A 13137-nucleotide genomic window follows, 5' to 3' on the forward strand; every position below is an offset into this window, starting at 1 on the left:
GAAAATTTACAATGAATCTTCAATGTTCTGTGTTACAGTTGTCCCTGAAAACCATATGGTCAGAAAGGAACTTGTAATATAAAACATGACTGCAGGTAGTGTTATTATAGTTTTCAAAATCATGGGTTTTCTTTGTTTCATGACCAAAAACCTTGGGATGCCTCTATGTAATTATCATTATTCCTTAAACGTGTCAAGATATGAGAAAAGCATTGTGGGAAATGACATAGTACCTCTCTCACGATGTTTTTGCCATGAAAAATAGGGTGCATTCCTGTTATCAGCTCCATGAATACAACCCCAAGGCTGTAGACGTCACTCTTATCGGTCAGCTCATGAGTTAGGAAATACTCCGGATCAAGGTATCCCTGCAAAAATCAGACATTGGTATTTGGTAAGTAACATAACTTGAGTTAGAGGGTGTCTGGCTAAAGCTTATTTGAACATCTTATAAAATGTTTTTAGATATGAGCTCGTCAGATGTTAAAACTCTTAAAATTGTTCGCATGAAAAAAGATGATGCAATTAATATTATCAAATAAAATTTTAAAAATAAGTTAAGATTTCCATACTCTTTCCAAAAATGAGCTTATAAGCTCCTAATATTTTAGATCTTACAACATACTTTAAAAAGCTTATAAACTCGCCCTTCGTTTATATAGTATATTATCATTTTAAAATCAAGATTAAACCATCAAAACCAGATGTTGCTTTATTATATATTAATGCTTGCTTTCTCTATGATTCTTACCGGTGTCCCCTTGACAACCGTAGATACATGAGCAGGCACAGATCCATCAAGCTCCGGCTCTGGAGCGAGACGTGACAGCCCAAAATCAGCAACCTTGGCGGTATACTTAGAGTCCAACAATATGTTGGTTGCCTTGATATCCCGATGAAATATTGGAGGATTGGCTTCCGTGTGAAGATAAAGGATGCCTCTGGCTGCACCTAATGCTGTTCTTACTCTCATAGAGAAACTCATAGGCGCTTTAAACTTACCTGTAATATCATGAATGTCGTATCCAAGCACCATACAAAAGGGTTTAATATCATGATATATTATTATGTTACTCCTACGTAACATATGTTATAAAGTAGAATAAAAGTTAAAGAAACGAAGTTGAGGAGAAGGCTTTCAATTTACCAGACAGGTGATCTCTCAACGTGCCATTAGACATGAACTCATAAATCAACATCTGCATCGCGAAACATACAAATAAACATGAGTAGCTAACCCTCGGGCAAGAATTGTTACGTAGTTGCAAAACAAATAAACGAACTAAGAGGATGTGTTGTCTGGGTGAATTTATAAGTTTTTTTAAAACATTTTAAGATGTTTTGAGAGTTTACAAGGTCATTTTTTTTTTTAAGAAAAAGAAGAGCTTATAAAAAATTAAATAAAAAAAATATTAAGAGCTTATAAGTTCTTTAGAAGAAAGTAATAAGTTTGAAGAAATATCTTCAATCTAATTATAAATTTGGCTGTTGCTAATATCTTATGAGCCCTACTGTTATATTTTATCCAAACGTTTGAAAAACTTATCTTCAGAATAAGATTTAACATCTTATACGCTCTGAAAACGTGTTATAAGATGTACAAGCTCATGAAATCTTTTAATAATCTTAGCCAAATACCCTCTAAGTTACAATTCACCAGGAAAATAATAATACAACATGAAAAACTAGAGCTTTAAAGGCGTACAAGTTCTGTTCTCATCTTAGCATTTAGTGACTTCAACGTGGTAGTTAAGTTATTTAAAAATGACTTTGATAGAAATATTATGAGTGCCATTAAACTCATTAATTATTTGTTATTTTTCTTTCATCTTGTATCGATAAAACATATATTATTAGCATATTTTATATGTTCAAAAAGAAACAAAATGTAACATTCGCATGGGGTATTTGAACTCCAACTTTGAACCGTATGTAAGTTATACGTAGAAACAATAACGGTACCTGTTCGCCTTCTTCGTCACAATATCCAATCAACGACACCAAGTTTCTGTGGTGTAATCTCGACAAGAGTTCTATCTCTGTAAGAAACTCCTTTTCACCCTGCAGTGATCCCTCTTGAGCACGCTTTATTGCCACAATGGTTCCATCAGCAAGAGTGCCTCTATACACCTTCCCGTAACCTCCTTGTCCAACCAGACTCAAGCTACTGAAATTATTTGTTGCCAGTGCCGTTTCAGCATAACTAAAATCTTTCACGCCATCGATTTTGATGGATATCCTAGATACTGCGGTAGAACGTAACGACGGATATCATATAGTTAAACATAGGGTCATCGAATAAATTATTTGATACACTTACATAACTAAATGAAGAAAATTATGGTACTCACGCAAATGTCTTTTCGAAGATTGGTGATGTTTCTGGATGCGGCGTCTCAAGATAAGAAGCGAAACAAATGCAGATAGAGTGACTGATCCAGCGATTGTTCCTATAATAATGCCTGCTAGTGCTCCCTTGTTTATGGACGATGGAGACCGGTGGAATTCTGCAACAGAAACCAAGAATTAAAAGCAGCTGCATATAAATGCTCATACTAATAAAATAACACTAAGCCCAGAATCAATTATTGGACAATGATCTTCATTTTACTTAAAAGACAAAGGTGCTTGAGTTCGAGCATAACTATGTTAGCAAGTAATTACAGTACACCATTTTTGGAGGAAATGCACATATAGTCTACAAGGCCTTTTCATTCCTCTCCAGATGTATACAAAAGATTCAACAAAATCTTATAATAGGAAAAGATCATTTTTGTCCATAGAGTATAGGAGAAAGCTAAATAAAATGAAGTGCTTCAACTTATAAATTCAACACGAATAAGTTTCTACTTTGATGGCAGTCAGTCCCTCCATAGTTCCTATAATAGTTTACTTTCTTAAACAGTATAAGCACGGGCAAAAATGACATTGTAAACAAAAGGTTGGTTATTATCAGCATGAGGAATGAAAGTATATTTTTCCGAAGAATTGCTGGCAGAAAATTATCTAATTTCATCAAGAAGGCGATATCTCCCAGCTAAGGCATGTATTGTGACTTCTATGATTACTTCTACTTCATGCAATTGTCTACTGAAACTAGGGGATATATAAGAAAAGGAAACATGCCATCTTCATAAGGATCTGGAAGTGTGTAATTGAGAAACTCGAAAGGTCCAAACACTGGGTTATCGCGAATCCTCCACCCACCAAACAGGCTAAGAATCCGCTCAACCTCACTCCTGTTGAGCAACTGTTTGCTCTTATTTGCGTATGTTGGGAAAATCTTCAGGTACATTCTAAGACGAGGCCCCTTTTGCCATGCAGCAGAATCGATCTGAAGCTGATGTAGATTCAACCCAAGTCCAGAACCTAGGTTCTCCTCAAATTTATTGAAATATGGAAGAAAATATGAGAACCCAGGACTCTTTAAGCGATATCCAATGTACAGCGGAGCAGCACAAAAGCAACGGATAGCAGGAGATGCTGGGGCATACTCGTACGGAGGTGGACAAGACTGAGGGCAATCATTGAGTCTTGTAATGTTTACGGTATTACTGAAATCTACTTCATGTGGCGCGCAGAACTGACTTACGTTCTCATTTGAGCATAGAGGATTCCCCTGAAGTCTGAAATAGTTCATACAGTATAAGATGAAGAAATGCACATCAAAAGTTCTTCAACTATCAGGAACATGACCAGCTTAGGAAAGAAATAGACTGCAAAAGTTGGAAGCTATATAAATGACGAACCCAATGGTGACGTTGGGAGGTACCGAAAGACTGCCTGAAATGTTTGAAAACTTATTGTTCTCAAAGTCCCTGCAATAAGAAGTACAAATTCACACATTACATTTGAGAATCACTTTGCAGTCTACTTCCTATTTGACCATCAATTTTCCCTGTTTGGGGCCTTACAGAATGAGCTTCTCGGATGCATTTAGAGTCCTGTTTTGCCAAATGATGGACGGGACAGGACCAATCAATAAATTATTTGCAAGTGACCTGCACCACAAATGTGCAGTTCCAGAACTACTTAGTCCACCAAATATTTTTAGAAACTAAAATTCTCATAACGAAATCTGGTTAACTAGTGAACTACTCAATAAAAGTAAACCACCAGGAAGGGAATTTATGGGTAGATGCCATTCAATCAAGAACATAAAATTGATAGGAAATTGATGAAGCCTTACAATTTCTGTAAATGGGGAAGCTTCGAGAAGGTGGCGGGAATAGTTCCATTCAGATTGTTGTAAGAGAGATCACTGCATAGAACAACAAAGTATTAGTTCCAGGCAAAAATTCATATGCTTTAAAGAATGTCCTTGTGAATATTGTTCCAGAGCATTTAACAAGCTATAAGTCTAGGGACAGTTTCTTACATAGTTGTGATATTCTCAGAAAGTGCACCAGTTGGTATGGGTCCACTAAGCTGATTCAGGCTTAAATCTCTGAAATAGAGAGTGCCTCAAATGAGAATATGAGATAATAGTTAAAGAGCATACTAGCAAACTAGTTAACAACCCGCAAATTGTCTTAGAATGCTGAAGTATAGATTCTCTTCCAATATAGATGTTCAAACAGGAAAATACAGAAGCTGGATAAATGTCAACACAGTAGGGTAAATGTACTAATCTAATGAGTATTTACTTACATGTAAGCAATATTAGACATATTGCTCCAGTCAGGAATTGACCCCCGCAAACTGCAGTTCCTTAGACTCCTGATACATCCAAAAAACTGAAACTATTACCAGCATTATCTCAAAATTATCTGGACTTCCCACTTTCTTCTGGAACTTCAACCTCTCAAAAAGATTGAAAGATCATTGAGACCATAATCTCACGTCTAAGTCTATCTCAAAAAAGCAATTGTAGGCATAACTAAAGAATTGGTTTATGCCATGCACAACTCAGAAAGAAATTAGCATAAAAGAACAAATATAGCATCACATGAACTTACAATTTCACCAGGTGAGACATGTTGCCATATGAAGAGGGAATTGTACTCCCATTAAAGTTATTATTGTCGAGTTGACTGGAAAACAAACGAACAAAACAACAAAACAAGATTAGAAGCACCTTGGTTGCATGTGCACTGATTTGTTCAGTAAATTTTCAGAAGTTATAGTTAATCTTCTTTCCCTCAACAATAGAAGAGCCTAATAAACAAAAACGTATGAAAACAAAATGCATGATATTTAGGTAAGAATATTTTTCAATCAAATCAGAACATTAATGAAGAGGAAAAGCAACACATGCATAGAGACTGCGAAAGAAATTTGGGATGGAAAGGCAGGAACTAAACAAGGTTTTACTTGGAAAAAGCCTGAAATTATGACTTGCTCTACAGCTTCGTTTAGAAGAATATTGGTGTCCTTGCAATTGTCAATTGATGAGATAACTATAATTTTATGATCAATTAGTTCATCGCATTACTGCAAAATGGTTTAAACATCACAAATTCTGTGTGATTCTCCTATATTAGAGCATAAAATGAGACCACATGCTAAGTAGAAAGGAAAAGGCATCCAGAAAGAATCACCAAGAAGTCCCTCCAAATTCAGCATAAATAAGATTTTACTGCATCCTTCTGAGTGATTCCTAGAGGCCTGACCCCATGAAGTTCACAAGATAGGTCGTAACGAAATTGTTGTCTAGAATAGGGTGCAAAAAACCAAACTTGGCGCAGGCTTAAAAATAAATCATTAAAAAAATATTACTTCTTAAAGTATTTATTAAATAAATGACTTTAACAAAATAAACTTTCATTTTGATTTTAGATATAGAAGATATTCTTAATTTTGTATTGGAACCAAGAAAGTAAATTAAAGAAGTAGAAGAGTAATGAACACAATTTAGATATTAATAATAATCTAAATATTCTTTTGTTAATTAATTATACAAAAAACTTGAAGAGGTAGAAAGCAGCATTTGTGAAACAATTAAATAATAACCTACTTTTCAAAAAAAAAAAAATCATGTTTTAATTGTTAATCAGTTTATCGATATGAACGTACTTAACAAAGACTTAGAAAATGCATTTACACGCACAGAGAGATACACACACATATATATATAACTTGGTTCAATTACATAAATTAAAAAATAAATTAATATGAAAATTTTCAGTAATTTTAGAATATATGAATTTTACAAATAAATTTTCCAGGAGAAAATTTTTATTTTAAGTTAAATTATATAAAAAGTTAATAACAATATTTAATATAAAAAGATAACGATTAGAAATTAAATGAAGAAGATTTTGAAAATAAATTCTAAGGTAAAATTAATAACAATTTACATATCACATATTTATCAATAAAATAAAATGTCAAAGAAGCTTATAAGTCAACATTAGTTCTTCTCATCTGTAAACTCATATGACATAGAATACACAATAACACAGAAAATTTTAATCATTATTACCATATCAGAATATCCTTATCTTTTGCCATTAATTTAGGGACATTACGAAATCAATACATATTTACAAAGCTTTGACAAAATTAACTATCAATATATACATATTTTGAAAAATATATGTACTGGATAATAATGAAAGGTCATTGTTATTCCTACGAATGTAAATATTTTGTCAATTTTATTTGCCAAAGTTCTTTTGGATTGAATAACAAAAAAGATAAATAACTGCAGAAACTATTAAGCTACTTTGTAGAAGTTAAATGAGAATCAACGAAAAATTAATATTAACACAAAATAAACATGATTTTATATTATATCAAATACATACTTTTTCACAAAAGAAAAGAAAAAGAAAATATACAATATGCAGCAATCGAGCTTATTTATATAGACGTTTCGCACAGCTTTAGAAAAATATACTCTTATGATGTAAATTTAAAAATATAATATTGATTGAATAATTTTTATATGCTTTATATTATTTTAATGTATGTATTTGATATAGTACCGAAAGTATAAAAGTACATAAAACTTCAAAAAAATAATATATATATATATATATGAGCTTCCAAACAGGGGCAACACTCAACCTTGCTTTTCAGCTCCAGTTCAACAGGACTCGACTCATCTTACATCCCAAATCTTAAGTGTAAATTTTTTTAATGCATTATAAACTATATATCCATTTATCATAGAGACTAAGGCAATTTCAGGAGGGAGAGAGCAAAATGAGAAGTTGCAAAATTTTGTAAAATTTTAGCTAGAAAGCAAACTAAGGATAGGGAATCAAAGTTCATGCAAGTCTACGGCTCCCTTGTCTTTCCTTTTCAAAGGATTAGTCAAACACCTATAAGATCATTTTTCCATCTCTGCTTGGCGTACATAGAAGAAAACTTGAAACTTCAAAGTGATGGGAATACTTCTGGCAAGAAGCATCCATACTTACTAGCTTCTAGACAGAAATCTTGTTGTCTGACTTCTTTCTTTTTCCTATTTTGTATGTTAAAATTTCCCACCACCTTTTTCATTTGTCTGTGGTTAACTTCGAAACAATCGGAACTTAACTTTCCGTTTGCTCAATATTCATCAATCAAAAGTACGAGAACCGCACCAAACTTTTCTCGGATTGAAACTCTGGCATTTGGAAAGATATAGTTGCCTCCTTTACAGTCTTTGGGAGTAAATTTGCATCTAAAATGCGGTGGCAAGTTTCAATTCATAAAGTTTTCCAATCATGTAAATTCTGCTTATCCTATAAAATAATTAAATAAATCTATCTTTAATCTTTGCCGCAGTTCGAGCTGTCCAGCAGCTATCAATTATGATAAAAGAGCAACAAAAAAAGCTTATGGATTCATCATCAGCTTCGTGACAGCTTCATATTTACCTTTATGCTTATATATCTCAATAGGTGTATGGTTTCAGATTAGTTGGCAAATTAAGATGCATCTCACTTCAACTTAGCAAAATTTTTAGTTAGAGCTTCTCAACCATTACCTCAAACATAAAAGAAGAAATCTTGCAGTTTTCAGTCCAATGTACACACATAACACCATACAAAACAATATGCACTTACAAGGTAACTATAGTAATCATATGGATTCCATACTCATTGAATATCACCATCCCCTGAAATATTCTAAAGGATTAAGCTTCCAAATTCCAATAGGTCATTTATTCTATACATATCTGGCATCCAATTAAGCTTTCATCGGGGTTCTAATGGAGTGTCTTTTCTGTACTTTATACAACTTGATATAGCTATCTAAATCACAGTAACAACCATTGTCAGTGGAACTTCTAATGCAGCATGAACAACACCAAATGAAAGCAATCTTAATATCTTGTAGTATGGAATTTTCATACTGGAGAACATTAATTCTTGAACTCCACTTTCACCACTGACCCACTGAGCCCCCTTGTTTATCTTCCATAAAGGAAGTTATTAGTAAATTAGTATAAGAAAATACAATTTTAATTTCCAAACATTGTAACATTTTCTAATAAATATCATCACAGACACTCATGTAGTATCAAGAAAATGCCAGTTTAACTATATCAGGTTACATTAGATTATCCCAGACCACCAAAGGTTCACTAGATTGGCAAACCTGCGGCTTCAAGCACTATCTAAATAGAAGATATAATGAGGCAAAGCTGGCATACAGTATTAGTAGATGAGGCAATTCAGACAGTTGAGGTGGAAGATCTCCTGAAAAGTTGTTATTGTCAAGCAACCTGCAAAAACTTCAAGTCAATGACTAAGATAAGATGTCATGTTAGTGTTAAAATAAACAGCTGTGTGACTCACAAATGAACAAGAACTGGAAGTCGAGACAGCACCGGTGGTATTTGCCCACTGAGTGAATTATTGTTCATGTGACTGATCAGAACATAAAGAAAAATATGAACTACTGTAAGGCCAACAACCACATCAGTTATTTGATGTCTGGAAATGAGAAATAAAGAAATATGATTACAAGTGTTTTGCTTTGCTCAAGTTAGCAAAGGACAATGGTATTGGTCCAGATATTTGATTCTCATCGATTTGAATTCTGTCCAAGTTGGATAGATAACCAAGCTCATCAGGCAAGAAACCAGTTAGTTTATTTCCACTTAGAAGCCTGAAACCAGAGAAAGGAAGCGACTGTAAGAATGGAAAATACATTGCACTTTTATTTTATGAAGCCAAAAACACAATCAGATCTGTGGCATCCGCAAAATAATAGATGAAATGTTTTTCTCAACAATGAGGATTGTGAAAAAATCTGTTCGATGGGATAACATCCGGTCATGAATTTAAAGGAAGTTATCCATGACCATTTATCAATCAATTGACAGAGTAGTATAATGGTAGGAAGGGCCGAGAAACTATTTCCACTCACAGCAGCTCCAACGTTGTAATGTTGCCTATCTCCTTTGGAATAGTGCCATTAATATTGTTCCACATAAAATCCCTACAAAAGATTAATAGAGCAATTCAAAAGAAGGTAAAGCCACAACCACTATAACAAATAAGTTATTGAGGCAAAATATGCCAAAGCCCGTTAAACGCATAGAATAAGAAATATTGTACTCACAGTATCTCCAAATAAGATAATCGACCAAGTTCTGGAGATAAACTTCCAGATAGATTGCTATTTAACAACAACCTGTTGTTGAAGGGAAAAATGGAAAAGGCATCATTAGGAAAAGTATAAATCCAGATGCACTCAAGATGATCTGACATGTGGAAAAATTCAGAATATCCACAAGAATATGGATTATGCACATCATACCAATAAAAGAAAGGAACTTATACGGCTATTTACATCCCAGAAACATATGAGTGATTTTTTTTTTAACTTCAAGAGAGATCATATTCCTTCTGCGTGCACATTTTATTCGTATCAACCCCATTTAGTCTAACGTAGACAGTGGGCAGCTTCTGCACATTGTACACTTGGTTTGCTCTCTCTCATGATTTTGTCATGCAGCATCTGTTTATCAAACTTGCCATTATCATAAAATGGACAGACCTCATTTCTGTGTATAGTGATATTCCCATTATGTTGGCTTCTTATCTAATGACATGGCACCAAGATAATATGTTATGTTAAATTATTAATCCAAAGCCAATATATGTGGTATACACGTGCAAGTAATTTAGTCGAAACTTTTTCCTCTTTTGTTGATTATTGTTAGATAGAAGTGACATTTAGTATCTAATATCTGTAACACTCTTCTGTTCACTACATCTTGGTAACTTCTTCAACCACTTAAACATAACCATGTGCAAAAGGTGAGTCCAATATTTTGTGAACTCAAACTACGAAGCCATCATGTATAAAAGTATAGTGTCTGGGAGCATATGCAAACATGAAATCATAGTAAGGCATCAACAAAAGGTTTTGTAGGAAACTTCTATTTTTTAAGTATAGTAATCATACAATTCTTTAATGTGGAAGTAACCGTCACTGAGTGTAATATTATGGCAGATAATGCCAGTCCAATTTGAAGTGCATGGATCCCCTCTGTTCCAGTTGCGGAGATTTTTGTAAGGATCAATCAAACTCCCCTTGATGGATCGCAATGCACTCACTGGAGACAACATTGAAAAGTCAAAATAACTTTAATAAAATTAAAACTATTTTATCATGAATCCATATAGCAATTATGATTCACTAAATTAAATTTGAATCAATTTTATGTTTTAGTTTTCTAATTAAGTTGAGAACTTGCACAAAACAAAGATAATCAATCAGGGAAGAACAACTTTGTCTTTCAGCTAATAAATATAAACTGAATAGTTCCATATCAAGAAACCACATGGAATTTTAGGGTTATAGTTCATACGATCTGACGACCTGATGCAAAATTGATGTCATGACCATTACATTTAGCCAGAGCATTAGCATGAATCATAAGACAACTTCTCCCAACAGATTTTCTGCACTAGTAACAGCCTAAGGGAGAGTACATTTCAAGATTTTGCGATGTGTAAAAGTAAGCGCAATCACATGTAAGTCAACTTTCAAAGAAAAACCTTATGAAAGCATGACAAAGCTGTGATGGCCGCTTATGCATATTGCAATAGAGTTTGAGAAAATGTGTCAAATATAAAGTGGAAAAGATGCTATTCTATACAGCTCAATCTAAAGGGTGCATAAAACTTGTCATTTACTACAGCAGTTCCTTAGGTTTCACTGCTACAGTCACAATAACACTACCAATGGCTATCATATCATATCTTCTTCCACATAAGTTAGTTCCTAGTGCCTTTTCTTTGGATGAGAGATGACCGATTCTTCTATGAGGCCATATTACAAGAATTCAGGCTACACATAATTGATAGAGTACTGTTAATCTGGAGCACTTTACATATATTTCCAACAGTATATTGAACACTTCCAAAATATAAGAAACTGTAAGAAATAGAGAGAGCAATGAAAAGGTATTGGAATTTCGGCATAAGAAATCTGAATGACTCTTAGTAGATCCTGCAAAGCCATCTTGCTACTAAAATTGCTTTCTCATTCAATGTGCTGTACGTTTTTGAGTTACGATAAGGTTAACTTTTAAGCACATTAAATCTAGTATTTATTAACATACAATCATCATTCTATGAATTTTTCCCCTTAATTAACAGAAGTTGGTGATTTACATGGCTTTTAGGCTAGATTTCCAAGAGGAAGAAAATAAGAAACTATACAAAAGTATACCTTCAGCTGGATGCGTTCTTTTGCTTTTTGCGCTGATAAACAACAAAGACAGACACAAGCAAACAAGTATGTTTCTTCCAAGCTTGCCAGAACTTAGCTGTGACGTTCCAAGACACACCATTTCCCCGAGATTGTTAGTCATCTCCTACACTTAGCTCAACCTGAAACAATCAATAATAAATGGAACTGAAAATTCACTCTCCATCACAATCTCCAACTGCCAAAACCTCTACTAATTGGCAAGTAAGAAGCAGAAGATTTGAAAAGTAAATAACTATTCCAAGTGAAAAACCCCTCTTGAGAGCTAAGAAAGTAAACCAAGAATCCACAAAAACAGAAACTTGACATTTCCAAGACAAACACAAAGAATCAAGTAAACACAGCCCATCTGTCTCCAACATAAAACAAACAACAAACCACAGAAGGGCTTGGTAAAATACAAGAGAAGTAAACAATTTGGCCTCCAAAGAACCCATTTTGACATAAAAACATCTTTACGAGTATATATTTGAAACAAAAACACAGAGATGGAATACATACTTGCACGAGTTTGCTGCAGGTGTTCTTGCAGACCAACAAAAAGGGGTTCTTGGAATCTTGAAAGGGAGAGGCAACAAACGGCAGGACACCCGGGTTGAGTTGACTGACTCGCCATTGATGGATATAGATAGCTACATAGATATATGATGGTGGTGATATGCTGGTGATATGCTGGTGATAACGGCAGCACCAGCCATACTTTTCCTTTTGGTGAAAGTTTCAACTGTAAAATATTGAATTTTATACACAACAATGAAAAAGATCATAGCACATAGTGGCTCGATTCCTGTAATTTAATCCTGCATTGGCTTTATTGACATTTGACTTTCTCAAAGGGAGTTGTTCTTGTTGAACGGCCTTTCCCCCTGTACTTTACACTCTTTTAAAGTTACATTATGTGGTAATGATTGTGATAAAAGTGTAGGATGGGAAGAAAAGGAGAATCTTCCCAGTTCACATTTTTACTTATATTCAAGGGATTATTACATCTACCTCCCGTTAAGCACGGTGTAATTATAACTAAACTTTCTGTAATTTAGAAAATAGGTAATTATATTTACACCCCTTAAATTACGATTCGTTTACATAAATTACTTGTATCTTTTAAATAATTACATATACATCCACTAAAATGTCAATATTACTTACACAAACTACCCTTTTTTTAAAAAAAATTACACTCAAACCCTAAAAACTTTAGTATCATTATACAAATTACTCTTATTTATTGGCTATCAAGCGTAGTTTTTGTAGTTATGCAAAAGATAGGATGATTTGTGTAAATAAACGATAGGTAAGGGGGTGTAAATATAATTATCCTTTTAAAAAATTATATTTAGTACTTTTAATATTTATTTCCGTCCAACAAACTATCATTGTAAGAATAAAACTTCATTTTACCCAAAGATGTATAAGGTAGCTTCATCATAAAAGATTTATTTGACTTACAAGGTCAGTAATAAGTCAATCAAAAAT

At 33.6% G+C, this 13137-nt stretch overlaps 1 protein-coding gene across 1 annotated transcript in view; it reads right to left on the reverse strand.

Moving 5' to 3' along the window:
- LOC105163843 (probable LRR receptor-like serine/threonine-protein kinase At1g06840) overlaps positions 1-12527 on the reverse strand; it is a 13304-nt gene extending 777 nt beyond the window's left edge. Inside the window, exons 1-20 of the mRNA XM_011082334.2 lie at positions 12163-12527; positions 11623-11783; positions 10351-10501; positions 9502-9573; positions 9307-9378; positions 8902-9045; positions 8733-8804; positions 8588-8659; positions 4959-5033; positions 4651-4719; positions 4379-4447; positions 4190-4261; positions 3915-4001; positions 3750-3818; positions 3127-3626; positions 2352-2507; positions 1963-2246; positions 1148-1199; positions 752-1002; positions 234-368 (exon numbers count right to left, since the gene is read on the reverse strand). Of these exons, the coding sequence (XP_011080636.1) occupies positions 234-368; positions 752-1002; positions 1148-1199; positions 1963-2246; positions 2352-2507; positions 3127-3626; positions 3750-3818; positions 3915-4001; positions 4190-4261; positions 4379-4447; positions 4651-4719; positions 4959-5033; positions 8588-8659; positions 8733-8804; positions 8902-9045; positions 9307-9378; positions 9502-9573; positions 10351-10501; positions 11623-11764 (2544 nt within the window). The 5' untranslated portion in view covers positions 11765-11783; positions 12163-12527. The remainder of the gene's footprint in view (positions 1-233; positions 369-751; positions 1003-1147; positions 1200-1962; positions 2247-2351; positions 2508-3126; positions 3627-3749; positions 3819-3914; positions 4002-4189; positions 4262-4378; positions 4448-4650; positions 4720-4958; positions 5034-8587; positions 8660-8732; positions 8805-8901; positions 9046-9306; positions 9379-9501; positions 9574-10350; positions 10502-11622; positions 11784-12162) is intronic.

The sequence above is a fragment of the Sesamum indicum genome, linkage group LG6, assembly GCF_000512975.1.
Source record: "Sesamum indicum cultivar Zhongzhi No. 13 linkage group LG6, S_indicum_v1.0, whole genome shotgun sequence".
Lineage (NCBI taxonomy): Eukaryota > Viridiplantae > Streptophyta > Magnoliopsida > Lamiales > Pedaliaceae > Sesamum > Sesamum indicum.